This window comes from Triturus cristatus, chromosome 2_2 (assembly GCF_964204655.1).
Source record: "Triturus cristatus chromosome 2_2, aTriCri1.1, whole genome shotgun sequence".
NCBI classification, from domain to species: domain Eukaryota; kingdom Metazoa; phylum Chordata; class Amphibia; order Caudata; family Salamandridae; genus Triturus; species Triturus cristatus.
In genome coordinates, this window is record NC_140582.1 from 1204586591 (window position 1) to 1204612274 (window position 25684).

Consider the following 25684-nt stretch of genomic DNA (forward strand, 5'->3'; position numbering starts at 1 on the left):
TGTTGAATGTGTGAGGAGCTCTTATGCAGACAGATGAGCAGGAGTTCTGCTTTCAGAGAGTTCAACTTGAGGGTCTTTTGAGACAGCCAGGCTTGAGTTATAACTACAGTGTTGTTGATTCGGATGACATCTTTCAGGGAGTCATAGCATACGCAGGGAAAAGAAGGACCAACTCTTTTAGAGAAAACTTTGTCAAACACAAAACCTTTGACGTGATGGAGACATGGGGGGCAGATTAACAAGAAACTAACGCAACTCGATGCCGCAAGTCATTTTGCTGCGCCGCGCTGTATTAGTTTCGAAGCACAAGGATGCGACATATTTACAACAATATGTCGCATCTCTGTGCTTCCCCCTGCGCTGGCCCACAAATTGCTGGCATGCGCAGGCACACTTGCACCATGGTGCAAGGATGCCTGCGTCGTGGGGAGATTGTTTTTGTACAGGAAGGCTTACCTTCCGGCACAACAAACAATCATTTGAGGTGATCTCTGCTTCGAATGTGTGCTGTAGAATGCAGCACGCATTGAAAGAGGAAAAAAACGAGGAAAAATGAAAACATTTCTCTTTTTTGCACCTCTCTATGCCATCCTAATGGTGGCGTAGCACTCTGACGCATTTCCAGATTTACGAATGCTCGTAAATCTGGAAGTGCATCAGTGGACATGGGTATTGCGTAGGAACACCCACAGCAGCACCCATGTCATGCCGCTAACACACAAAGTGATGCGTGAAAAGGGGCGATATTTACTAGCACAGGTAAAGTCACGCAGGGTGGCTTTACCTGTGCTTGTAAATATCACTCAGTAGGCTGCGAAACCGGTGCGTCACGCAACGTGACGCACTGGCGGCGGCGGAGCAAGGGGTTTGTAAATATATTCCTCGGGGTGTTCTGGAAAACCCAGTTCTTGCAAGCCTTGGAGTATGACGTAAAAGGGAATGAATTGGGGCCTTCAAGCTATAGGGAAAAGTCAGCATAGCTTGTTAACAAGGTGCGTCGACTGGTAAGAGGAGCGCCGAAGGTGGCACCGGCTTTACGTAGAAGCTAAACGAGCTATAGCCACAGCTCGACATTACGAGGGGCCTCCAGCCAACTGACTTTGTCACAGGTAAACATCATACAAAAGTACATTATTATCATTTTTGTTGAGGCTTTTGTCAATTTTTCTTTCCTCGCTCACCAACAGCAGTAAACTGCAAGACGTCACGCTTCTGGGGCCTTTTCGTTTTTGATTCCCCGCTGCACGCGCCAGCAGCGCTCAGGATGTGGCAGAGTGCGTACATAGCACTAGCTTCATCAGTGACACATACTAGCAGCCAAGAGAGAGTTTCATATATGCCTGTCCGAGTGAGACCACGTAACAAATGCACCAGAGTGCAGGATTGTGAAATATCAATGAGTTTAAAATCTCATCTCATCTTGCAAATTCTTATTTCTTGTAATTAGTATTATTCGTATACAATTAGTATTGCGGGAGAGGTGTGTCACAGTGGCCAGGGTGCCTGACTCCGGACCACAGGGTTCACGGTTCGATCCCCGGCTACACAGTGGCCAGGGTGCCTGACTCCGGACCGCAGGGTTCACGGTTCGATCCCCGGCTACACAGTGGCCAGGGTGCCTGACTCCGGACCACAGGGTACACGGTTCGATCCCCAGCTACACAGTGGCCAGGGTGCCTGACTCCGGACCACAGGGTTCACGGTTCGATCCCCGGCTACACAGTGGCCAGGGTACCTGACTCCGGACCACAGGGTTCACGGTTCGATCCCCAGCTACACAGTGGCCAGGGTACCTGACTCCGGACCACAGGGTTCACGGTTCGATCCCCGGCTCCGGCGGCAGGTTAGCCCAGCAGCACCATGTGACTCTGGGCAATAGCTTGCTTAATATTCCCCACGGCCCCCAGTGCCAGGACACCCCTCCGGAGGTAGCTGTGCGCTTTACAAATGCTGGTATTTTTATATTATTGTTTTTATTATTATAATACTAATTAATACTACTTTGGTTTCTTATATATTATTTTGTTGCTTGTGAGAAGGTATTATGTTTGCTACATTAGTTTTAAAATAAGTAATATTTAGATCAAAAATGAAGAGAAGGTTTGAAAATGGATACCAAAAGAGTAAGAATAAGCAGCAAGCAGGAGCTAAGTTCCAGTTTTCCTAAAGTCTATAGTTATTTTGCTCTTATAAAATGATTTTTATCCGCGGGGGACGATGGCAATAATAATTGTCTTGAATAGCAGCGGCCTCACACATCTGCATCATCTACTTTAATGGACAATACGACTATAACTTCCAGGACCCCTGATGCAGAGGACATCGACAAAACACAAATAATAAACAATCTGAAGACTTTGGTTTTTGGACTACTTTAATGAATGAAGACGTCATTTTGGATTAAAAAAACGACTTCTGATTGGAAGGGTTTGTTTGAGTAACCTGATCGGACATTTAAATATCAAGGGCCTTATTTATGAGCCACTGCGTCACTTTTATGCCGCCTGTACGTCTCCTTTTGTGACGCATCGGCGGCGTAAAAAATGCCCCATGTTGCACCCTATTTACAAAGTGATGCATCTAGGCAGATGCGTCACTTTATAAACCCCTGCTCCACATTTCACCTGCACCAGGTAAAATGTTTACAGGGTGGGCGTTCCCCAGCAAAAAGCCTTGTAGAAGTGGCTCATTAAAATATATCAGATTTCAGTGCGCCACTTCTAGGACACCATTGCTCAAAATCTCACTCCTTCCTCACAGCAGGCGTGAGACTGAAGCAGGCCCTTTCACATGGGGCTTGCCCTAAGTGAAAGGACACATTGCTGGAGTTGCGTCACTTTGGTGACACACCCCAGCAATGCGTCACTTTTGCGCCTACAGATACTTCAGAAACACTGACGTATCTGTATCTCCTTGTGACATGATGCGTCATACAGTAAATACGACGCATCCAGCATGTCGCAAGGAGGGCGCACTGAGAAGTGACGCATCACTGTTTTCACGCAACGATGCATAAATAAGGCCCCAAGTACTCTATTGCTCTTGTGTTCTTTCAGGCTCCACCAAAATTAATTGTGAAACACACAGTTGAGAGTGGCTCGTCTATTCCTCAACAACTGGCTGTGTTTAGTGTTTTTTTGCAAACTTTTCTAAACTTCACCAGCTCGAAATAATAATGCATTTAATGACTGGCATAATCCTAAACTAATTCAAAGTCCTGATGTAGGAAAGTGCCTCTTTATTCATCATTAGCCCCACTTTGTGCCTGATATCCGATGTAATTTTGAACTGTAGGTGCACTGGGCACCTGTCAAACAGTTTCCAGTGCCGGCGCTTGTTCCCAAAAACTCTACCACAGTTGGCACATCTTCACATCCCCTGTAAGTCCCTGGTAAATGGTACTCCTGGGTACTGAAGAAGGTCCTCGGGGCTGAAGCACTATTTGTACCACCAAGGGCCCCTCACAAAGGTTATGCCACGGCAGGCTGTATATCTTAGTGCAGAAAAATCAAAGAGTCGACATGGCACACAGCCCTGTGTGCCATGCAACCCTTATACAGCGTAACATATAGGTAAGCCACCCCTACTGCAGGCCTTTAGCCCTAAGTCAGGGTGAAATCAGTGGCAGCCCCTCCATTAGGGCAGAGAGCGCCACCCCCGAGCCACCACCCTCAAATAAAATGATAATAAAACAGGTTTTAAAACAGTTTTATTATCGTTTTATTTCAATCCACCTAGAACTACCCCCAGGACTCTGACGAGTCTTGGAGTGGGTCCAGGGGAATGACAATGCTGTTGGGGAGTTTTGGTCACTGTCTTCGGTGCGCATGACGGTTTGGTAGGCAGTCTCAGGCCGGCCACACCCTCATGCGCACTGAAGCTCTCTCCAGCCCCAGCGGCTTTGCTGAGGCTGGCCAGAGCTAGCACAGGCTCCCAGTCTGCCTGGGAGCACCAGTTGACAGAGCTCAGGCCAATCCTGACGCTGCTTTCATGCAGCGTCAGGATTGGCCGCAGTGCAGTCAGGGTGGGTGCTTGTGCTGCTTTCATGCAGCATCAGGATTGGCCGCAGTGAAGTCTGGCTGGGTGCTTGTCGCTGCTTTCATGCAGCGTCAGGATTGGCCGCAGTGCAGTCTGGGTGCTTGTGCCCAGAAGAGGAGTGCAGTGCGGCGGGCGGCAGCGTTGTTAAAGTAAGGGGACAGCGCTCCTGGGTCTAGTTTGTCTCTTCCCACCCATTGATGTTGTTTGTTATTTGGGCTCATCGGCAGCACCTCTAATGTTGTGGCTCTTCTGTGCTCTCTTTCAGTCTGGGTGACATCAGTCTGGATGACGTCATTGTTCCAGTGGACGGCGGCGCAGCTGTCAATCACTCCAGATGTGGCGATTGCGGCGGCTGGAAACACCGTCACCCTGTCTGTGCAGTACGAGGGACGTTTAGTATATGCTTCCTGGTTCAGGGGTGGAAAGATACATGCAGGTTCACTCATCGGTGTCCTCATCGCTGGCAGTGCTCCTAAACATGGTCCGGAATACACCAACAGAGAGACAGTGCTTCCGGATGGGTCTCTGTGCATCACAAATGTGCAGACAAATTACACTGGGAACTACACCTTGCAAATGAGGTTGTACCAGGGTGAGCTACAGGAGGCCGCGGCCCAGCTCAGAGTGTACGGTAAGTTCGGCCACACTTACTCTAGGAGTTCAGGGTCTTGTGTGTGTGACCCTCAGACACTTCCACTTCTCAGTCAGTGGTGATTGTGAGCCCGGGGGTGGGTAAACACTGCTTTCAGGGCCGCTGGCCTCTGCACCAAGGAGTTTATAGCACAATTGGTGGCCAAGGTGACTTTTTAAAACGCATTGGGGCATGTTTACAAGCCCCTATCAGCACCACAATGGCACTTTTTGGACATTGTGGTGGCGATAGGGGCTTCATCTTATTTACAAGGCTGCGTTAAGCCACCTTATGTGGCTTAACGCTGCCTTGTAAATAAGGCACCCTATACTTAGCGTGAAAGGGGAGGGCAATTGATTTTGACGCTGACCCATATTTACAAGGATGGCGGAAATATGGGGCAGCGCCAAAATTAAGACCAGCGAAAACCTGGACTTACTCTGGCGAAGTGAGGAGAAATGTTTCATTTCTACTTGTTTGTTTTGCTGTTTCCATGTGTGCTGCATTGTTCAGAACACATGGAAACAGCAAAACACCATTGATTGTTTATGTGCAGGGAGGTGTCCCTTCCTGCACATTAAAAATAATTTCAAAAAATGACGTTTTGCAACTTCTATGAAGCACACATAGAACTTACAAAACGCCATTTAAAGATTGTTTATGTGCAGGAAGGGACACCTTCCTGCACATAAATAATTATTCCCCACAACACAGGCAGCCTTGCACCATGGTGCAAGGGTGTCTGCGTTGGCGCTAGGCAGCTAAATTAGTGCCAGCACAGGGTGAACCGCAGGGCTGCACCATTTGGTAAATATGGTGCAGCCCTGTGTTTCAGAAATGGCGGAGCACAGCTTTAAGCCATGGCGGCTAACGCCGCGCTCCACCACTTCTTTGGAAATATGCCCCATTGTTCAGTCCAGGAGCATGACCGAGAACCTGATGGGTGTACATTTAATCTTACAGAGGGCTTAGCATCTCTTCTATAAGGGGGTCCGTACAATGGGTTCTATAATTGCACGTTTGCCAATAACATTTGTCATAGATGATTAAAGGCAGTTGTACTCTACCTTATAAGTAAATGAGAGAGAATTAATGGAAGAGTTTTGGGCTGCTTCATCTAAATAAATAGGAGAGAGAATTAAAGCTAAATTTGGAATATTAAAGTATTTTCTTCAGTTTTATAAAGGGCATACCTAGACCAAGGGCACTGCTGTGTGTTTTATAGGCACCAGATACATTATATGGCGCAGATTTATAAGCCCCTTGCAACACTTTTACACCACCGTTGCGTCACTTTTGTGATGCAGCAGCAGTGTACACAATGCGCCATATTGCATCTAGGGAGATGCGTCATGTTGTAAAGCCCTGCGCCACATTATACCTGTGTCAGGTATAATGTATGCAGAGTGAGCGTTCCAACGCAAAGAAAGCCTTGTAAAAGTGACGCAGTGAAATCTACAAGATTTTACTGCACCACTTCTACAACGCCGCTGCGTCAAAACCTAAGGAGTGACGCAGCACAATAGGAATAGGCATTCCTGAGCATTACTAGAGGTGTGTCGTGCTTGCGACACAACTCCAGCAATGCGTTACCTTTACGCCAACAGATGCGGTACGCCGCATTGTAAATGCGATGCATGCATGGTAGCACAAGTTTTTTTTGTGTGTCGCATGTAAACGAATGCATCTCTGCTATCATGCAGAGATGCGTAATTTTCTTGTAAATGTGCCCCTTTGTTTTTTAAGGATGGGAGGATAAAGGGGGTTCCCAGAGCCACAGGATGTTGAGCCAAGCCCGGGGCTTGCATCTAGTTTTCCAGTTTTAAGGTCGACCACTCTAGGTTTTGAGCCACTGCCTTCCCTTTTTAGTCTGTGACCATCTGTCTCCTACCTGGGCTTATTGGTGGCAAGTAGGGGCCACTGGGGCCAGCAAGCCACTGGTGCTGCATGTGGCCATGTTGGTGTGTACGAGGCTCCGTGTTGTGTGAGAAGTAGTGGTGGGCGGAATTTGCATAGTCGTGATACGCAAAGCTCCGCGAAACGGTAACAAATCTCCACGAGCACACAGAAATTCTGCGAACACGTGGAATTGCTTGTGAACGCGAACAAGCAAAAAATTCCGCAAAGCCGCGTAACGCAGAATTTTGGGCAATTCCGCGTTCTCCACGGAACGCGAAATTACCCAAATTCTGTGAGTGGAACGGAATTTACCGCCCAGGCCTAGTGAGAAGATTGGAGGTGTGATACATTTTAAACATTGGCACAAGGGTTGCTTTGCTACAGTCCAGTGGCTCTGAACAGCCAATTAGGATGGAGCAGAGTCTATTGTTTGACAAGCAACCTTGACACGTCATTTGCTCTGAAGCAGTTATTGGCAGTCACAGCCTCTCTTGCTGCCACATCAGGCCCTTTGTGTGTCCCTGCAGGAACTAGCACACTTGAAATGAGGAAAGTACAGCATGCTATAGGCAATATGTAGGAAGCAGATGCGTAATTGTTAAAAGTGACATATTAAGCTTTAGTTCTGTCAATAGTACATAACCCCCACATTGTAACATGGAATGGTCTGTACTAAAGAATAAAAGTTGCTGTTCTGGAGAACTGGTTTGTGTGCAGTAACCTGTAGCGCTATGTCCACGATGTTTGTATTAGATATGTAAATGTAAACACTCACTACTCTCATCCGCCTGGCAGAGGCCTTGAACATCGTAAAACACTGCATTGTTCATGAAACCCTAAAAGAGGGACCATTCCCAATGGTTTACACAAACAAATCACTCTTACTCAGTCTCTCTGTCGTAAGGAGTCCCACAAGGCTACCCTCTTCTCCTGGCCCTTTTTAACCCTTACAGATCTTTGGCAGAGCAAACCACAGCAAACCACTCATGTGACACTCAGATGTACATCAAGGGTTCTTCCCTAGAAGACCTACCTCACCTTGCTAAAACATTGGGGGACGTACAAACTTGGCTGGCTGTCAGTGAGAAATTAGGGTGTGAGCCGTGGTCAAGCAACAACCACAACCACAATCCCTTGCAGGGTGAACCACAAAATGTCACTGAATTAACTTGTGCTTAACCCCTGGGTAGCTTGGCACAAAAAGAAGTCAGGCTTAAGTTAGAGGCACAGCGTAAAGTATGTATGCAGTATACAAACAGGAATAAAGTAAAAACGCCACACAAGAAAAAATCCCACACACATTTAGAAAAATAGAGTAATATTTAATACATTATTTGACATCAAAATTACAAAAATCCAATTAATAGACCTGGAGAAATGCACTTTTAAAAATTTTGGAAAAATTAGTGCTTAAAAGCGCAAACAGTGGGTATCATGTCTCACCAGACCGGGACAGAGTCAGACGTTCAGGCTGACTGCGATAGGCTGAGGAGTTGTGCCCGCTGAGAATGGTACCTTATTTTCTTCATGCGAGGTCTGCGTTGAGATGTGTCAGCTTGGGTGGTTGTCCATCACCTCAAACTTAACCCTCTCAAAACTAAGCTCATACATAGTGTAAAATTAGCAAAAAACAGGTTGTGAAATTGTGTGCAAGGACTATTTGCACCTGAAATGGCATTAAACATCCACTAGGAGTGAAGGGCTGAGACTAGTGAGAGGAGCAAAGCCCACCCCACCCAGTTGCTCGGTCATTGATCCCACAAAGATTAGATTACAGAGACTCTCATTTTACAGATATTCCCAAAATTTATTTTGGCCCCTAAAGCCGCCCTACATTCTGCACAAAATATGCATTGGATGAAATGGCTTCAACAATATCCTCTTCTGATCACTCTCTAATGGGTCCCTATGCTTCAACCAAATCCACTTATGATCACTCTCTAATGACTCCCCAGTATTCAACCATGTCCCCTTTTTATCACTCTCTAATGGCTCCCTATGCTTCAACCATATCCCCTTCTGATCACTCCCTAATGGCTACCTATGCTTCAGCCAAGTCCACTTATGATCACTCTCTAATGGATCCCTATGCTTCAGCCATACACACTTCTGTTCACCTTCTAATGGCTCCATATGTTTCAACCAAATCCACTTATGATCACTCTCTAATGACTCCCTATGATTCAATCATATCCCCTTCTGATCACTCTCTAATGGCTCCCTATGCTTCAACCATATCCCCTTCTGATCACTCTCTAATGGCTCCCTATGCTTCAGCCATACACACTTCTGTTCACTCTCTAATGGCTCCGTATGCTTCAACCAAATCCACTTATGATCACTCTCTAATGACTCTCTATGCTTCAACCATACCCCTTTCTCATCACTCTCTAATGGCTCCCTAAGCTTTAACCATATACACTTCTGATCACTCTCTGTTGGTTCCCTATGCTTCAACCACATCTACTTCTGATTACTCTCTAATGACTCCCTATGCTTCAACCATATCCAGTTATGATCACCCTCTAATCCAGTGACACTCGAAGTATGGCCCGAGGGCCACTTGCTGCCTTCTTGACCTTTACATGCACCCCCCCTGGTGAACAGCAGCACGAGCTGCTGTTTAGTTGCTGAGCACTAATATTCAGGAATAAAATGTTAAATAAATGGACAAGCATTTATTAACCTGCAAATAAATGCTTGCCCATTTTTATTTTCTATTTTTTCAGACCTCCTTACACAATCCATGACCCATCCAGACCCCCTCCCACCGCCAGCCTGATGGCATCAGTGCTGCCCTTGGTCACACCACAGACCATACTTTGTGGCCCAGGGGCAAATGTTTGTGTGTACCCATGCTCTAATCTCTTCCTATGCTTTAACCAAATTCCCTTCTGATAAATCTCTAATGGCCTCCTATGCTTCAACCATATCTCCTTCTGATCGCTCTCTAATGATTCCCTATGCTTCAATCATATCCCCTTCTAATCGCTCTAACGGCTCCCTAGGCCAGCTGGCAGCATCTGCAAGCGAGTTTTCTGAAAATTCTTCCATGCTGGTTCCTCAGTCAGAGTACTTCCTTCTGGGGCTCGGAGACCCTGTTACTCAAGAAATTGAGCTGGTATTTATAACTTATATTTATATCCCTACCTCAGTGTGACCCTATTAACCTAACCCAACTGCTGCACATTGTTCAGGCAAAAATATAAACATTGTTTGTACTATTTAAATATTTGTCCTTCAATACCACAGTTTATATTTTTGTCCTGTATCCAGATACCATAGTCTTTATTGTTGCATTGTTTCTAATGTCTGACAAGAACTCAGCATTTTGTAAAGTGCTGTAACTGCCTGTAGGCTTCTGCCAGAGCTATATAAAACCATAACGATGAATAAAATCAATATATCACTTACTCATACAGGGATTTAAGCAGCTAAAGACAGACATTGGAAGTATTGATGTTTTCCTCAGGGCAATATGCTGGCAGAGAGCGTTTCCACTGCAGTGAACGCTGGCACTCACACCAATAACACTTTTGGTGCGACACATCTTTTAGAGTGGCAGAAAAATGCGTTAAAAAAGGGCCTTCTGTTATCCCTACTGGCTAAAATTCTGTGACAGAACCTCCATGCATTTTTCAGATCAAGCTTACACTGACACCGAACTGCATGCAGAAACATATACCTGTATTAACTATGATGATGTAAATAAAAAAAAAAGTTTGTTAATTTTGAGCATAGTTAAGGAGCTTCTGCCCGAGTAAGAGCCCGGACTGATGGCTCAGTGGACTAATGCAGCCACATCAGGAAGAGCACATCACCGTGGGACTCCACTTGGTGGCCAGCAGAGGAAGGACCGACACCGAAGGCGAGAACCTCGAGATTGTCATCAACAGCAAACTCAACATGACCAACCAAGTCAACATCGTCACCACCTACTGCTTCCATACCCTGAAGATACTAAGGAAGATTTTCAAAAAGCTTCCAATCAGCACCTGGAAAACTATTATGCATGCCCTTGTCACAAGCAAGCTGGATTATTGGAACACCCTTTATGCCAGGATCAACAAGAAACTCACCAGAAGCCAGCAGACCATTCAGAACTTGGCAGCCAAAGTCACTCTCAACCTCCAGACCACACGTGTATCCCACCACACCTAAAGGAGCTCCACAAGCAACTAATACATGAGCGCGCATACTTTAAACTTCTCACCCACACTTCAAGGAACTAAATAACACTGGCTCAGCACACCTCAACAATCACATCTGCTTTCACAAATCTTACAGAAACCTCCACTCTTCCGGACTCCTACTTGCACAAGTCTCACATATGCAGAAAACCAGATCTTGTGGTCAAGCCTTCTACATTGCTCCTAATGTGTGGAATGGCCTGCCGCTACACATACGAGTCTCCTCCTCACTTCTTGAATCAGCAACAAGCTGAAGACCTGACTTCTTGAGTAGGCCCAATAGGCCGAAGGTTTGACTGTACTCACACCTGCTCTACAAATCTGCATAACTTAACCTAACATAATGTCAAGGAACTGTGCTTTGCTTCATGGTTACGTTAGAATTGTGTCAGGTTCACTGAGCATTTTATCCATCTGTGTTCGATCAAATGAGTATCACTGATCTGGGTAACCATATACACCTGTTATCCTAATTTTAAGACTTTCGGTATTCACAGAAGGCATTTAGGAGTCCTAAAGTTAGGACTCCTAACTTCTGTGAATACCGAAGTGAGTAAGTGTCTTCTGTGAATACCAAAATGAGTAAGTGCCTTCTGTGAATACGAAAATGGTAGTAAGTTTAGGATTTTGTCTTAGTTCTGTGAATCAGGCCCTGTGTCACTGGAACCAAACTGCAACCAACGGAAGAGCCCCAACTAGGGTGAAATTGGTCCTAGGTTGCTTTTCCTCAGTTTCAGAGAGGACCTGGCTTGGCAGTTTGGGCCGGACTGTTCCTATTGGAACAGGATCAAGGCTGGCACTAATTTGTTAACCGGGAAGGGAAGATGGCGGATTGCTTCCGCCGCTGAGTATGCCTCCACCCGCTCCTGGCTGAGGGCTCACCAATCTGCTCCTGCTCGTCTCCCCTGAAGACCGGCTGAAGATTTAATGAATGTTAAGGACTGAAAAATGGAAACTTTTGTTTAAGCGGATGGAAAAGAATCGAAAAAGAGCTTAGTTAAGTTACAGGCTGCCGCTGCCACTTCATTAAGCTTCCCGCTATCCCCACTGTTAGCCCTCCTCATTGATGTGCCGAGTAACAGAGATCAGCTGCGCGGTGTTTGGAGTCCGCGCAGCGAGTTGGTTCGCATTTGGAGCACCGTCTACAGCTTCGTGGATACCCTCTCCCCGACGCACCTTTAGAGTGTTTAGTGGATGTGTGCGCGATCGGGAGGAGTGTGGCTTCCCCCCCACGGAGTCTGTTTGGATACTGTGTGTGTCCGCATCTGAGAGCAGTGGTGCCCCCGAGGTCGGCCCGTCGAGGACGGGCGGAGGTTCCGTTAAAGACGGCAGCGAAGACAGCAGTGAATGCCTCCAGTCCAGCAGGAGCGAATACGGTCAGGTCAGATGGGCTACTTCCCTGTCTGGGAGCTGACTGTGGGGTTATGCCTGAGGGGGTTTGTGTAAACAATGGTGCACAAAGAGATGCTGTACTTCCTAACCCCCAGGTGGGTAAGCCCATGTTGAAGCTCCTACGCTCTGGTAAAGTAACGGCCCTGCTCCGCTCCTGTGGCTCGGACTCGGTAGCTCCCACTGACCAAATGGCGGATGTCCTAAACGCAGCAGTTAATGAGGGCTGGGGCGAACTTGGGGAGCCAACAACAATATCTACTGTTTCCTCTGAAGTAAACATTAACGATAGTAGCAATAGCATTTCCACCTTAAATTTGGAAACCTCTACAATGGCCGATAAGGGTCTGCAAACCCCACCTCACGAAGCACACTCTCAAGAATATACAGTAATGTCCCCCCTCAACGCAACTTGTGGAAATATGTCTATTTCACCTGTACAGGATAGCGCTGAGCTCATCCAACTGCAGCTGCAGTCAGGTTCTGAGGGTGAGAGCTCTGTGATACCACTTGATGGAGCCCCGTGTGGGGTTGATGTGAGTAGCTTGAGTGAGGATGCTGCTCGTGGAAAGGAGGAAGTCAGAGGGGGTATTATTAAGGAGTTGGAACCTGAACCTGTGCCTCACAGTGTTGCTCTGATTCGGGTCTCTTCGAGCTCTATTCAACAAATGGACAACATGGAACAGTATATGACAATACTAAAAATACCCCCGAGAGGTGGAAGACCCAGAAGGGAAAAACTTATAAACAAGGCAGGACTGGGAAAGGCGGCAGAGGACGAGGGGGCGGGGGTGGGGCCAGTACTAAGGCTCACTTATCGGAGGCATTGGAGCGATTGAAGGGGGCAGCAAATTCCACAAAACCGAGCTTGGAGCTGAGTACTCTTCGGAAGTGGGTCTCCACAAAGGGAGAAGTTAGATCAATTGTCTCCAGACTTTCTAGCTCAGGAAGATCTGGCTCCTCCGATCCAGCTGCCACAGTTACTCCGATTTCAAATGATCAGCTAGATTTTGCTGCTGCTAGCTCGCTTACCGAGGTGTCCAACTGTCCGCAGGTTACTGATTTAAATAGTATGTCTACGGATGGTGTGGCGGCATGGTCCCGGAATGGGTCCCAGAATTAACCTCGGGAATTGGGATTAGAGCCCACGCATGAGGCTGGAACTGCCTTAACAGTAGTGACCGGCCAATTTATGGTTTCAGATTCTCCATGCATATCTAAAGATTTATCATGCATAGGGGCCTCAGAGGCGAAGAGCTGCCCCGTTCGGCACACCCAGGATAAAGACCAGGAGGACGAGCCATCTATGTCCGAAATTATGCAAGCACTCAAAATTCAGAGATCAGAGGCCCAACAATATTACCAACAAGCTAGGGCTGATAGCACAGAAATTAAAAAATCATTGGCTGAAGATACTATTAAGGTGTCTCACCTCATTTTAGAGGTTTCTGATCTTCAAAATAGGGTGGCTACAGTAGAGGAGGATAATTCTTTAACCATGAAACAGGTTAGCACACATGAGTCACAGTTATCCAGCATCCAACTAAAAATTGAAGACCTTGAAAATCGACAGAGGCGCTTGAACTTGCGAATTTTTGGTGTTCCGGAAGGTAGCGAAGGAACTTACCCTCGGGCCTTCATTGTTGGCCTTCTTCAAAATGCATTTCCGGACTTGGACGATTGAGATATGGATACTCAAGTCCAAAGAGCACATAAGCTACCTCCTTTTCTTTCACGGGACACTCAATCTAAAAGAAATTTTGCCAGGCCTATACTGGTCTTTTTGGGTAACTTTCTGCTACGACAGGCCATCTTTTTCAAAGCTCGTCCTACAGCTCCGGTTAAAGTGGGCACTTTTTCAATATTTGTGCATTCTGATTTTTCAAAGCCTACTATGGAAAGGCGGTGGCAGCTTATGGATCCTCTTAAAGCTGTGTGTTCTCAGGTTATGCTACAGGAACCTGCCCGCCTGAAAATTATTAAAGATGGCCGTACTTATTTTTTCTTCAATGAGCAGTAAGCAAGAGAAGCTCTTTGTAAATGGCAACCCGCAGCAAAAGACTGATCCATAATTTTTCCTTTTGCTTTTTTTGTGATAATATGTCTTGGTTCTCTGGGGGATCTTTTTCTTTTCTTTTTCGTTGCTGTTTCTTGTTGACTATTATACTATTTTATTACGGCAATTGATGGATAGAATTTACTCTTGTTTGCAAACACACTGTCTTTGGGTTGGTTCGGGCGGATGGGGGGGCGGCGGGAGCGGTGGGCCCTGGTGGGGAGGTGGTGGAGAGGTGATCTCTTTTTGCTGTCACTTTAGGACAGCTAAGTAGGGGGTTGATTCCCTTCCATGGATACTGGGTGGGGGTTGGTTTTGGTAGGGGTGGGAAGAGCTAGGATGTTTGGGGGGGGAGGATGGGGTTCAAGGGTCACGTCACACTTGGAAATGTTATGAAGCTTTTTTTGCAAATTTTTAATTTTAGGTTGTTTACAGATGGAATTGGTACTCGTAGACTTAAGAAGAGCTCACTTTATGTCGAGCATTAAACTTATGAGTTGAAATGTCTGTGGGCTGAACCAAGCTAATAAAAGACGTCTTGTTGCGGAAGAGCTGAAGGTCTTTAAGCCAGATATAGTGGGTCTTGTGGAAACACATGTGGCCTTTAAAGATAGAAGTTACTTGAAACAGTTAGGCTATGAGTTAATTATCTGTACGTCACAGCCAGTATCCATTCGGGGGTAGCATTGCTGAAGGCTAAACACTCTGTGGTTAAAATCTTACGTACTTTAGCTGATTCTAAAGGTAGATGGGTGATAGCTCAGTTCTCTATACGTAGTCATAATATGACAATATATACGATTTATGGTCCGAATAACGATTTTCCTGACATTTTTTCCTATCTTGGGTCTGAGTTGTTAGATTGGTCTGGGGATCTTATAGTGATGGGCGATCTGAATTGCATATTAGATAAGAAAATTGATACTACAAATTTAAAAGCGAGGAGTAGAATGGTTCAGGTGAGGGCAGCAATTCAAGATCTGCTTTTACTTCACTAACTGGAGGATGCTTGGAGAGTGTTACATCCCTCACTCCCAGGCTTTACTTTTTTTTCCCACCCGCATAAACATTATTCTTGTTTAGATATGATCTTTTTTAAATACAATCGGTTGGAGAACTCTAATAAGGTGGTGTGTCCTAAGATCACCTCGGATCATAATCCGGTTATGCTTACGTTAGCTATTAGTTCCGATGAAGATATTCAAATTAGGGATTTTTCGTTTCCAAAGCACCTTCTTAATAACTTAGATTATATTACACATATGCAAGAAGCCCTTAAGGAATATTTAGCTAATAATCTATATTCTACATCTCTCGCATTGGTTTGGGATTGTCTAAAGGCATATGTAAGGGGGGTTACATTTCAGTATATTGTTAAACAAAACCGGACTTATTTTAATCAGTTGGATAATGACCATATGAAATATATAGAGCTAGAGCAGAAACACGCCCAATCTATTGTTTTAAAAGACACTGAGGAACATCGAATATATTTACAGATTATTGACATTAGAGCGAAGATTGGTAGAAGACTTAAAGATAAAATTGCCAGCAACTTTCTTAAATATAAAACTCGGCAGCACGAGTATGGCGAGCGGGTTGTTACGAGTGCTGGCCCATCAGTTAGCTGATCAAAGAGCTAAGGTTTATATCAAAAAAATTAATGGGGTAAATGGGGATGTGTTAGACCTGTCAGCCCTTTGGGTGGTCCCTCCTCATCATTATTTATTTTGTCCCACTTTTGCCTCAAACCCTGTTTGAATTTTTCCTTTTTGGGAACCACCAGACTTTTTCGTGTTGCTGCAGATTCAGGGAGCCATTTTATCTACCCCTGAAACTTCTGTCTGAGGGCCTGGAGCACAAAATGGTGGCCACCTGTGACATCACCAGCATCCACTGGAACCTACCAGCACCTTCCAGAACATTCCAGAACCCTGTGACAGTTGGCGGCGGTTTAGAATGTTGGGAAGCTAAGACAGAGAGTTGGCAGTTGGAGCTGGCAGTTGGCACCTGACTGGTGAAGAGTGAGCAGCAGAAACCTGAAGGAGGAAGGAGTGAGGCAGCAGGGGTGGAAACTTGTGCCTGGAGCGGGGTCCATAAACCCACCCTTGATACTAGTCCCTACTGACTGAGCCCAGCCTGGAGCCCTGTGTGGGAAGAAGTAAGAAAAACCATCTTAAGGACCTGGACAGCAGGAACAGGCCTTAGAAGTCAAGAAAGCAAGTACCTGACCTGGATACTGGTTTCCCTGGAGCCGGACGTCGAGTAGCCTGGAGACCTGGAGCCTGAGGTGGAGAAGCGGCGCTGACTGGAAAAGCAGACGTTGTGCCCAGAGCCGCCAGAGATCGTGAGAGGGCGCCGACGGAGGACGTGAGGAGTACCAGAGGTCGTGGAGGAAGTCACCCAAGGTCGAGTGAGCGGTGTCGACGGGGGAGTGAAGTCCGCCCTCCGGAGTCGCCGGACACCGAGGTGAAGTGTGCCGGGGGTCGGGAGTGGAGATCGCACTCCGGAGTCGCCGGAACCTGAGAGAATCGTGCCGGAGGTCGGGAGTGGAGGTCGCACTCCGGAGTCGCCGGAAACCTGAGGAGAGGAGCACCGGAGGTCGGGAGTGAGGATCGCACTCCGGAGTCGCCGGAAGTCGACATCGAGCCAAGGCCGGCCGACGTCATCGAAGCTGAGGTCGCCATCGGACCGGAGCCGCCCGAAGTCGACATCAAGTCAAGACTGCCCGACGCCATCGAATCGGAGGTCGAGATCGAGCCGAGGCCGCCGACATCGAACCGGAGGCGCCTACCGGCGTCGTCAGGAACTGACATTGTGCCGAGGCCGCCGACATCGAGCCGGATCCGCCGCACGGCGTCGACACGACTCCAGCGGCGTCGGAACTTCAGAAAAAGGGCAGTAAGTGGAATAGAGGGCGCCAAAGGCCCTGTGGAATCCTAAGAGACTACTCTAGGGGTTAGAGAGGTGCTGGAACCAGCTGGACTGTGCCAGGGGTGAGCTGAGACTAATTTAGAGGGGTTGTGTAGAGTGAGAGAGCCAGGTCTCTGGAATTCCCCCCTTGATCTACCTCAGTTTAGGCCTCAGCCTTGTCCAAGCCAGAGAGTAGACACCCTCAAGCCTTCCACATCCCCACAAGCTGTGCCTGGGCCAAATTAGCCCATAGTAATCTCAAATGTGATCTGATTATATGAGTGTCACTGTCAGCTTTTAATTATTTATTGGGGGCACTGTATTTATTGTATTTAACCTATTTATTGCTACACTGTATTTATTGGTCCACAGTATTTATTGATGCACAATATTTATTGGTTTACAGTATTTATTGCCTCAGAATATTTAATTGCCTGTATGAATTGCACTTATATTTATGCCTTTAATATTTATGATCACCCCTATTTATTGAATCATTAAGCCAGTATTTATTTGACCTGCACTATTTAAAAAGTTTGTATATTGTGATTGTGTTATTATTTATCTAATCAGCAACTAAGAGAAAAAGAAGATAAAGAAAGATATTTTCATAATTTTTACGGTGTAGAGTCGTTTTTGGAACGGATGCACGCATGGTTATTGTATGGGTATGTCGTATGCTTAGCACGGTGCCTGTTTCCTGACCACTCGAGCCAAGCTACCACTGTATGTCCCGGAATATACTCCGTTACCACCAACCCTTACCGGTGTGGGAGCGGAGTAGATTTCCAACATTAATTGGTGTTCAGTGGTGGGATAGAGCTGTGCCTACGTATACTCAACAATAACTGTGGGTAGTCCATAGGCCTACACCGGGAGTTTTCTCAAAGCGGCCTTCCTAATTGTGGGTTTTTGTTTTTTCCAAATTTACTCTGGTGGTGGGAGGAGGTATTATTAAAGGTACCCCCCCTGCATAGCTTCTGCAAATAACTGTCCTCTGACCTGAGTGGGCAAGATGGAGTTTGTACTGGAGAATTTAGAAACGTACACTGTGGCCCAACTCAGGGAGTTTTGCCAGCGGGAGGGGGTGTATTGTCCCACAGGAGCAAAGAAGGGTGCACTCCAAACCAGCTTAAGGGCTTGGGGGGAGGCACGCCGAGAAAGCAAGGCTGAGGAGGAGGACAGGGATAGAGAGCCCGACAGTGAGGGAGCTGGTTTGTACCAACCGGAGGTAGGGAACCTGTCAGCGGGGCCCAAGACACTTTCCAGGAAGGGCAGCAGTGCCTCTAGCGGTGGCTTGTCTGAAGTGGAGTTAACAGACCGGAGGGAGAAAAGACAGCTCACATGGGACTTAGCAAGGCTGGAGAAGGAGAAAGAGGAACAGAGGATGGCTCATGAGATAAGGCTGAAAGAGATAGATCTTCAGATCCTGAGAATCGGGGCACACCCTGTACCTAACGGTGGCAGCGAAGAACGAGAGTACACCAGGGAACCCAAACCCTACCTGCCAAAGGACATAGTAGCTAGCTATGGGGTGGGTGATGATATCGCCAAGTGGCTAGCGGCCTATGAGGTCTCGTTAAGGGCCCATGGGGTTCCAGAGAAGTACTGGGGAGGGGGATTGTACAAGTACATGCCTTCAGCTGGTAGGGATGCATTATTGGCCCTCGAGGAGGATGAGCAGACCCACTACCCCACCATGAAACTGGCGCTCATAAGGAAGTTTGGACTAACACCCGAAAAGTACAGACAGAAGTTCAGGGGTAGTCACAAACTGGGCACACAGAATTGGGTGGACTTCCTGGACTATGCAAAGAAGGCACTAGAGGGTTGGATTCAGGGCAGTGAAGTGAGGAACTACGAGGGGTTGCTTGACCTAGTACTGAAGGAACACCTGCTTGAGAAATGTTTCCCTGAACTGCGTCAACACCTGGTGGATAGCAAGCTGACCAGTCCCCGGAAGCTTGCTGAGGAGGCGGACATTTGGGCTAGTACCCGGGTGTCCACAAGGGGGACTGGAGGGGATACTCAAAAGGCCGGACAGGGCGCCCCCCAGAAGAAAGAGGGAGGGGAAAAGAAAAAGGAGTTCTCCAAAGGCCCCCAAAATAACTTCCAAGGGAAGGGAACAGGATTCACCCCTAGGGCTAACCCACCCAGAAACCCTAATCCTGGCCAGAGTCAGCAGCCAAGGGTTGTCCATTGCTACGAGTGCGGTGGCGTTGGACACTATAAAGGAGATCCGAAGTGCCTGAAACGACCACCCCCTCCCATTGGAGGAAAGACCCCCGGAGTACCTAGTGTAGTGCTCGGGGAGGAGATGCCCTTAACTAAGGGAAGGGAGTGGGCGGGTGTCACTTTAGTGTCCCTGGGAGAACGGGAGATGGTTCCTAAGATCCAGGTGCCCGCAAATACCGTAAAGTATGGGCAGTGGGTCACCATCAACGGCCAAAGAGGGGAGGCTCTGAGAGACACAGGAGCCAGTATGACTATGGTGCGTAGCCAACTGGTGTCTCCAGAGCAGGTAATTCCCGATGTACTCCACCCAGCCGCGATGGCTGACGGCAGAACAGGCCACTATCCAGTGGCCGAGGTTCCCTTTGAATGGGGGGGGGGTTGCAGGTTCACTTTGAGTTGCCGTAAGCCCTGCCGTGCCAGTCGATTGTCTGCTGGGGAATGACATGGAGCACAACGCTTGGAAGGAGGTGGAATACCGGACTCACACTGAGATGCTGGGTACACCTGACTGGGCCTGTGTTAGCACAAGGTCCGCGACTACCCGAAGAGGGAGTTCGTTTCGGCTGGAGCCTGGAACAAAGGCCCAGCCGGCTGCCAGTCAAGGGAAGAACCGAGGACAGGAGGAGCCTGCCTCGGCGTCCACAACCCGTAGGACGGATAGGCCACCGGAGGTGGTGGACCAGGAGTCTGCGGTGGGGGACGTTACCAACCTGGAGGACCTACCCATCCCGGCCGAGTGGCACGTGGAGGGAGGCCCGTCCAGGGAGGAATTCTGCCAGGGCCAGAGGGAGTGCCCTACCCTTGAGGGGCTGAGGCGACAGGCCGAAGCCCAGGCAGCAGGGAACGTTGAAGGGAACTACAGTGTTTACTGGGAGGATGGCCTCCTCTACAGTGAACCCAAGGCACCCCTACACGGATCGTCACGAGCCTTGGTAGTCCCTCAACGTTATCGAGCCTTCCTTCTGGAGTAGGCTCACAAGATCCCATTGGCAGGACACCTGGGGCAAGACAAGACCTTCGCCCGTCTTGTCCCACACTTTTATTGGCCTCAGATGAAAGTGTCGTCCGATACCTACTGCCGGACATGTGTGTCTTGCCAAGCCAGTGGGAAAACAGGGGTGAAGCTGAAAGCTCCCCTGGAACCACTTCCTGTCGTTAGCACCCCCTTTGAAAGGGTGGGCATCGACATTGTGGGTCCGTTAGATCCACCAACGACAGCTGGTCACAGGTTTATCCTGGTTCTGGTGGATCATGCCACACGGTACTCAGAGGCAATACCTCTGAGGACCATAACAGCACCTGTTGTGGCTAGGGCCCTGATGGGAATCTTTACCCGAGTGGGTTTTCCCAAGGAAGTTGTGTCCGACAGGGGGACCAACTTCATGTCAGCGTACATGCGGGCGATGTGGAAGGAGTGTGGAGTGACATACCGGTTCACCACCCCTTACCACCCCCAGACAAATGGTCTGGTGGAGAGGTTTAACAAAACCTTGAAAGGCATGATCAGAAGTCTGCCTGAAAGCCTGCGGAGGAAATGGGACGTCCTCCTACCCTGTTTACTCTTTTCTTACAGGGAAGTGCCACAGAAGGGAGTGGGCTTCAGCCCCTTCGAGCTTCTGTATGGGCACCCTGTACGTGGACCTCTCAACCTGGTGAGAGACGGATGGGAAAGAACTCCCAGAAAGCTTCCCAGGATGTGGTGAGCTACATGCTGGCCTTCCGGAGCCAAATGGCTAAGTTGTGGAAGCAAGCTTCTGACAACTTGGAAGCCAGCCAAGCAGTGATGAAGGCGTGGTATGACCACAACGCTCACCAGGTGGAGTTGGAGCCTGGCCAGAAGGTGTGGGTGATCAAACCGGGAGAGCTTAGTGCCCTCCAGGATCGCTGGTCAGGACCCTTTGAGGTGTTGGAGAGGAAGGGTAAGGCTACCTACTTGGTGGACCTGAAGACCCCTCGTCAGCCCCTGCGGGTGCTGCATGCCAACCGCCTCAAACCCCACCACGAGAGGCCCGAAGTCATCTTGATGATGGTGACTGACGGAGGAGAGGACGTGGAAAGCGAGCCTCTCCCTGATTTGTTTGCGTCTCAAGAAAAGGATGGGTCGGTGGAGGGAGTGATTCTCTCCCCATCTCTAACTCCTGAACAGCAGGAGGACTGTCGCCAGGTCCTGGGGCAGTACTCTTCGTTGTTCTCCCTTGTCCCGGGTAGGACTCACCTGTGCGTCCATGACGTGGACACAGGAGACAGCCCACCTGTGAAGTCCAAGATCTACCGGATGTCAGACAAGGTGAAGGCCAGCATTCATAGTGAAGTCACTAAGATGCTGGAGCTAGGAGTGATCGAACCTTCTAGCAGCCCCTGGTCCAGTCCGGTGGTACTAGTACCAAAAGCTGCACCACCGGGTGCCCAACCAGAACTGAGGTTCTGTGTGGACTATCGGGGACTGAATTCAGTGAGCAAAACTGATGCTCATCCGATCCCTAGGGCGGATGAATTGATTGACCGGCTGGGAGCTGCCCAATATCTAAGTACCTTTGACCTTACCTCTGGGTACTGGCAGATCTCTTTGACTGATGGAGCAAGGGAAAGGTCAGCCTTCTCCACGCCCAATGGCCACTACCAGTTCTGTGTGATGCCCTTTGGGCTCAAGAACGCACCTGCCACGTTTCAGCGCCTGGTAAACCAGATCCTCACCGGAATGGAGAGTTTCTCTGCTGCTTATCTGGATGACATAGCCGTCTTCAGTAACAGCTGGGAGGATCACTTGCGTCACCTGCAAGCTGTTCTCCAGGCCCTGAGACAAGCTGGATTGACGATCAAGGCCAGCAAGTGCCAGATCGGGCAGGGGTCGGTAGTGTACCTTGGACACTTGGTGGGTAGGGGAGCGGTGCAACCCCTCCAGGCGAAGATCAAGGCCATCATGGCCTGGGAACCCCCCAAGACACAGACTGAGGTCCGAGCTTTTCTGGGCCTCACGGGATATTACCGCCGCTTCGTGAAGGGGTACGGTACCATCGTAGCCCCCCTCACGGAGCTCACGTCCAAGAAACAACCTCGACGGGTAGTCTGGACGGAGGCTTGTCAGCAGGCCTTTGTGAGATTGAAGAAAGCCATGTGCGAGGCCCCGGTCTTAAGGGCCCCAGACTTTTCCAAGGAGTTCATTGTCCAGACAGATGCATCAGAACATGGCATTGGGGCAGTGTTATCGCAACTCAATGAAGAGGGTCTGGATCAACCCGTGGTCTTCCTATCCCGGAGACTACTTCCCAGGGAACAGAAGTGGAGTGCAATAGAGCGTGAAGCCTTTGCAGTGGTATGGGCTCTGAAGAAGTTGCGGCCATACCTGTTTGGCTCGCACTTCCTGGTTCAGACCGACCACAGACCCCTTCGTTGGCTGATGCAGATGAAGGGGGAGAATCCCAAGTTGTTGAGGTGGTCTATTTCCCTACAGGGAATGGACTTTCAGGTGGAACATCGGCCTGGAGTGGACCACGCCAATGCAGACGGTCTCTCAAGGTATTTCCGCCTTAGTGATGAGAACTCCCAAGGGGTTGGGTAGCTCTCCCCACTTTCAGCTGGGGGGGACGCGTGTTAGACCTGTCAGCCCTTTGGGTGGTCCCTCCTCATCATTATTTATTTTGTCCCACTTTTGCCTCAAACCCTGTTTGAATTTTTCCTTTTTGGGAACCACCAGACTTTTTCGTGTTGCTGCAGATTCAGGGAGCCATTTTATCTACCCCTGAAACTTCTGGCTGAGGGCCTGGAGCACAAAATGGTGGCCACCTGTGACATCACCAGCATCCACTGGAACCTACCAGCACCTTCCAGAACATTCCAGAACCCTGTGACAGTTGGCGGCGGTTTAGAATGTTGGGAAGCTAAGACAGAGAGTTGGCAGTTGGAGCTGGCAGTTGGCACCTGACTGGTGAAGAGTGAGCAGCAGAAACCTGAAGGAGGAAGGAGTGAGGCAGCAGGGGTGGAAACTTGTGCCTGGAGCGGGGTCCATAAAACCACCCTTGATACTAGTCCCTACTGACTGAGCCCAGCCTGGAGCCCTGTGTGGGAAGAAGTAAGAAAAACCATCTTAAGGACCTGGACAGCAGGAACAGGCCTTAGAAGTCAAGAAAGCAAGTACCTGACCTGGATACTGGTTTCCCTGGAGCCGGACGTCGAGTAGCCTGGAGACCTGGAGCCTGAGGTGGAGAAGCGGCGCTGACTGGAAAAGCAGACGTCATGCCCAGAGCCGCCTGAGATCGTGAGAGGGCGCCGACGGAGGACGTGAGGAGTACCAGAGGTCGAGGAGGAAGTCACCCAAGGTCGAGTGAGCGGTGTCGACGGGGGAGTGAAGTCCGCCCTCCGGAGTCGCCGGAGACCGAGGTGAAGTGTGCCGGGGGTCGGGAGTGGAGATCGCACTCCGGAGTCGCCGGAACCTGAGAGAATCGTGCCGGAGGTCGGGAGTGGAGGTCGCACTCCGGAGTCGCCGGAAACCTGAGGAGAGGAGCACCGGAGGTCGGGAGTGAGGATCGCACTCCGGAGTCGCCGGAAGTCGACATCGAGCCAAGGCCGGCCGACGTCATCGAAGCTGAGGTCGCCATCGGACCGGAGCCGCCCGAAGTCGACATCGAGTCAAGACTGCCCGACGCCATCGAATCGGAGGTCGAGATCGAGCCGAGGCCGCCGACATCGAACCGGAGCCGCCTACCGGCGTCGTCAGGAACTGACATTGTGCCGAGGCCGCCGACATCGAGCCGGATCCGCCGCACGGCGTCGACACGACTCCAGCGGCGTCGGAACTTCAGAAAAAGGGCAGTAAGTGGAATAGAGGGCGCCAAAGGCCCTGTGGAATCCTAAGAGACTACTCTAGGGGTTAGAGAGGTGCTGGAACCAGCTGGACTGTGCCAGGGGTGAGCTGAGACTAATTTAGAGGGGTTGTGTAGAGTGAGAGAGCCAGGTCTCTGGAATTCCCCCCTTGATCTACCTCAGTTTAGGCCTCAGCCTTGTCCAAGCCAGGGAGTAGACACCCTCAAGCCTTCCACATCCCCACAAGCTGTGCCTGGGCCAAATTAGCCCATAGTAATCTCAAATGTGATCTGATTATATGAGTGTCACTGTCAGCTTTTAATTATTTATTGGGGGCACTGTATTTATTGTATTTAACCTATTTATTGCTACACTGTATTTATTGGTCCACAGTATTTATTGATGCACAATGTTTATTGGTTTACAGTATTTATTGCCTCAGAATATTGAATTGCCTGTATGAATTGCACTTATATTTATGCCTTTAATATTTATGATCACCCCTATTTATTGAATCATTAAGCCAGTATTTATTTGACCTGCACTATTTAAAAAGTTTGTATATTGTGATTGTGTTATTATTTATCTAATCAGCAACTAAGAGAAAAAGAAGATAAAGAAAGATATTTTCATAATTTTTACGGTGTAGAGTCGTTTTTGGAACGGATGCACGCATAGTTATTGTATGGGTATGTCGTATGCTTAGCACGGTGCCTGTTTCCTGACCACTCGAGCCAAGCTACCACTGTATGTCCCGGAATATACTCCGTTACCACCAACCCTTACCGGTGTGGGAGCGGAGTAGATTTCCAACAGGATGTTTTTTCAAAGCCACAAGAAATTGTGGAACAGTTTAGGTTATTCTATATGGATTTGTACAATGAAGTGAGAAGCTTTAACACACAATTAGCTATTACTTATCTACAAGAAAGTGGGCTGCCTTTATTGAGCTCGCTTCAGGCTTTAAGTTTGGAGAGAAATGCTGATCTAGCCGAGCTTAATCTTGCAATTGGGGCTTTACCCACGGGCAAGGCAGTGGGGGAAGATATCATACCACTTGAATTTTATAAAACATTCAGGGATCTTTTAACTCCAATTCATCTTGAATTGGTTAATGAGATACTTATGGGAGGTGATTCTCCTCTCTCCTGGAACAAAACAAATATTATTGTCTTCCCCAAAAAAGACAAGCCACCTGAAAATCTTGGCTCATACAGACCGATTTCTTTAATTAATTCAGATGCAAAAAAAAAAAAATTCTAAACTTTTGGCTTCTCGCTTAGCCCCTCTGATGCACTTATTAGTTTCTGAGGAACAACATGTTTTTTTTCCTGGTAGGGACACCGCTGCACATATTAATACTGCTATTGCCGCATTCGACATCGCTGACCAGTTGGATCAGCGAATTGGGATGCTTATGGTCGATGCCGAGAAGGCATTCGACCGAGTGGCCTGGGGCTTCTTGTGGTGTACGATGGCCTCTTTTGGCCTCGGTCGGAGGTTTGTCTCGGCTGTTCAGAAAGTTTATTGTAA

The 25684-nt window shown here is 48.5% G+C and overlaps 1 protein-coding gene across 1 annotated transcript in view; it reads left to right on the forward strand.

The window, feature by feature from the left end:
* Positions 1-4136: 4136 nt before the first annotated feature.
* LOC146863397 (cell adhesion molecule CEACAM8-like) overlaps positions 4137-25684 on the forward strand; it is a 185482-nt gene continuing 163934 nt past the window's right edge. The window contains exons 1-2 of the mRNA XM_085642821.1: positions 4137-4187; positions 4304-4669. Coding sequence (XP_085498947.1) covers positions 4324-4669 — 346 coding nt within the window. The 5' untranslated portion in view covers positions 4137-4187; positions 4304-4323. The remainder of the gene's footprint in view (positions 4188-4303; positions 4670-25684) is intronic.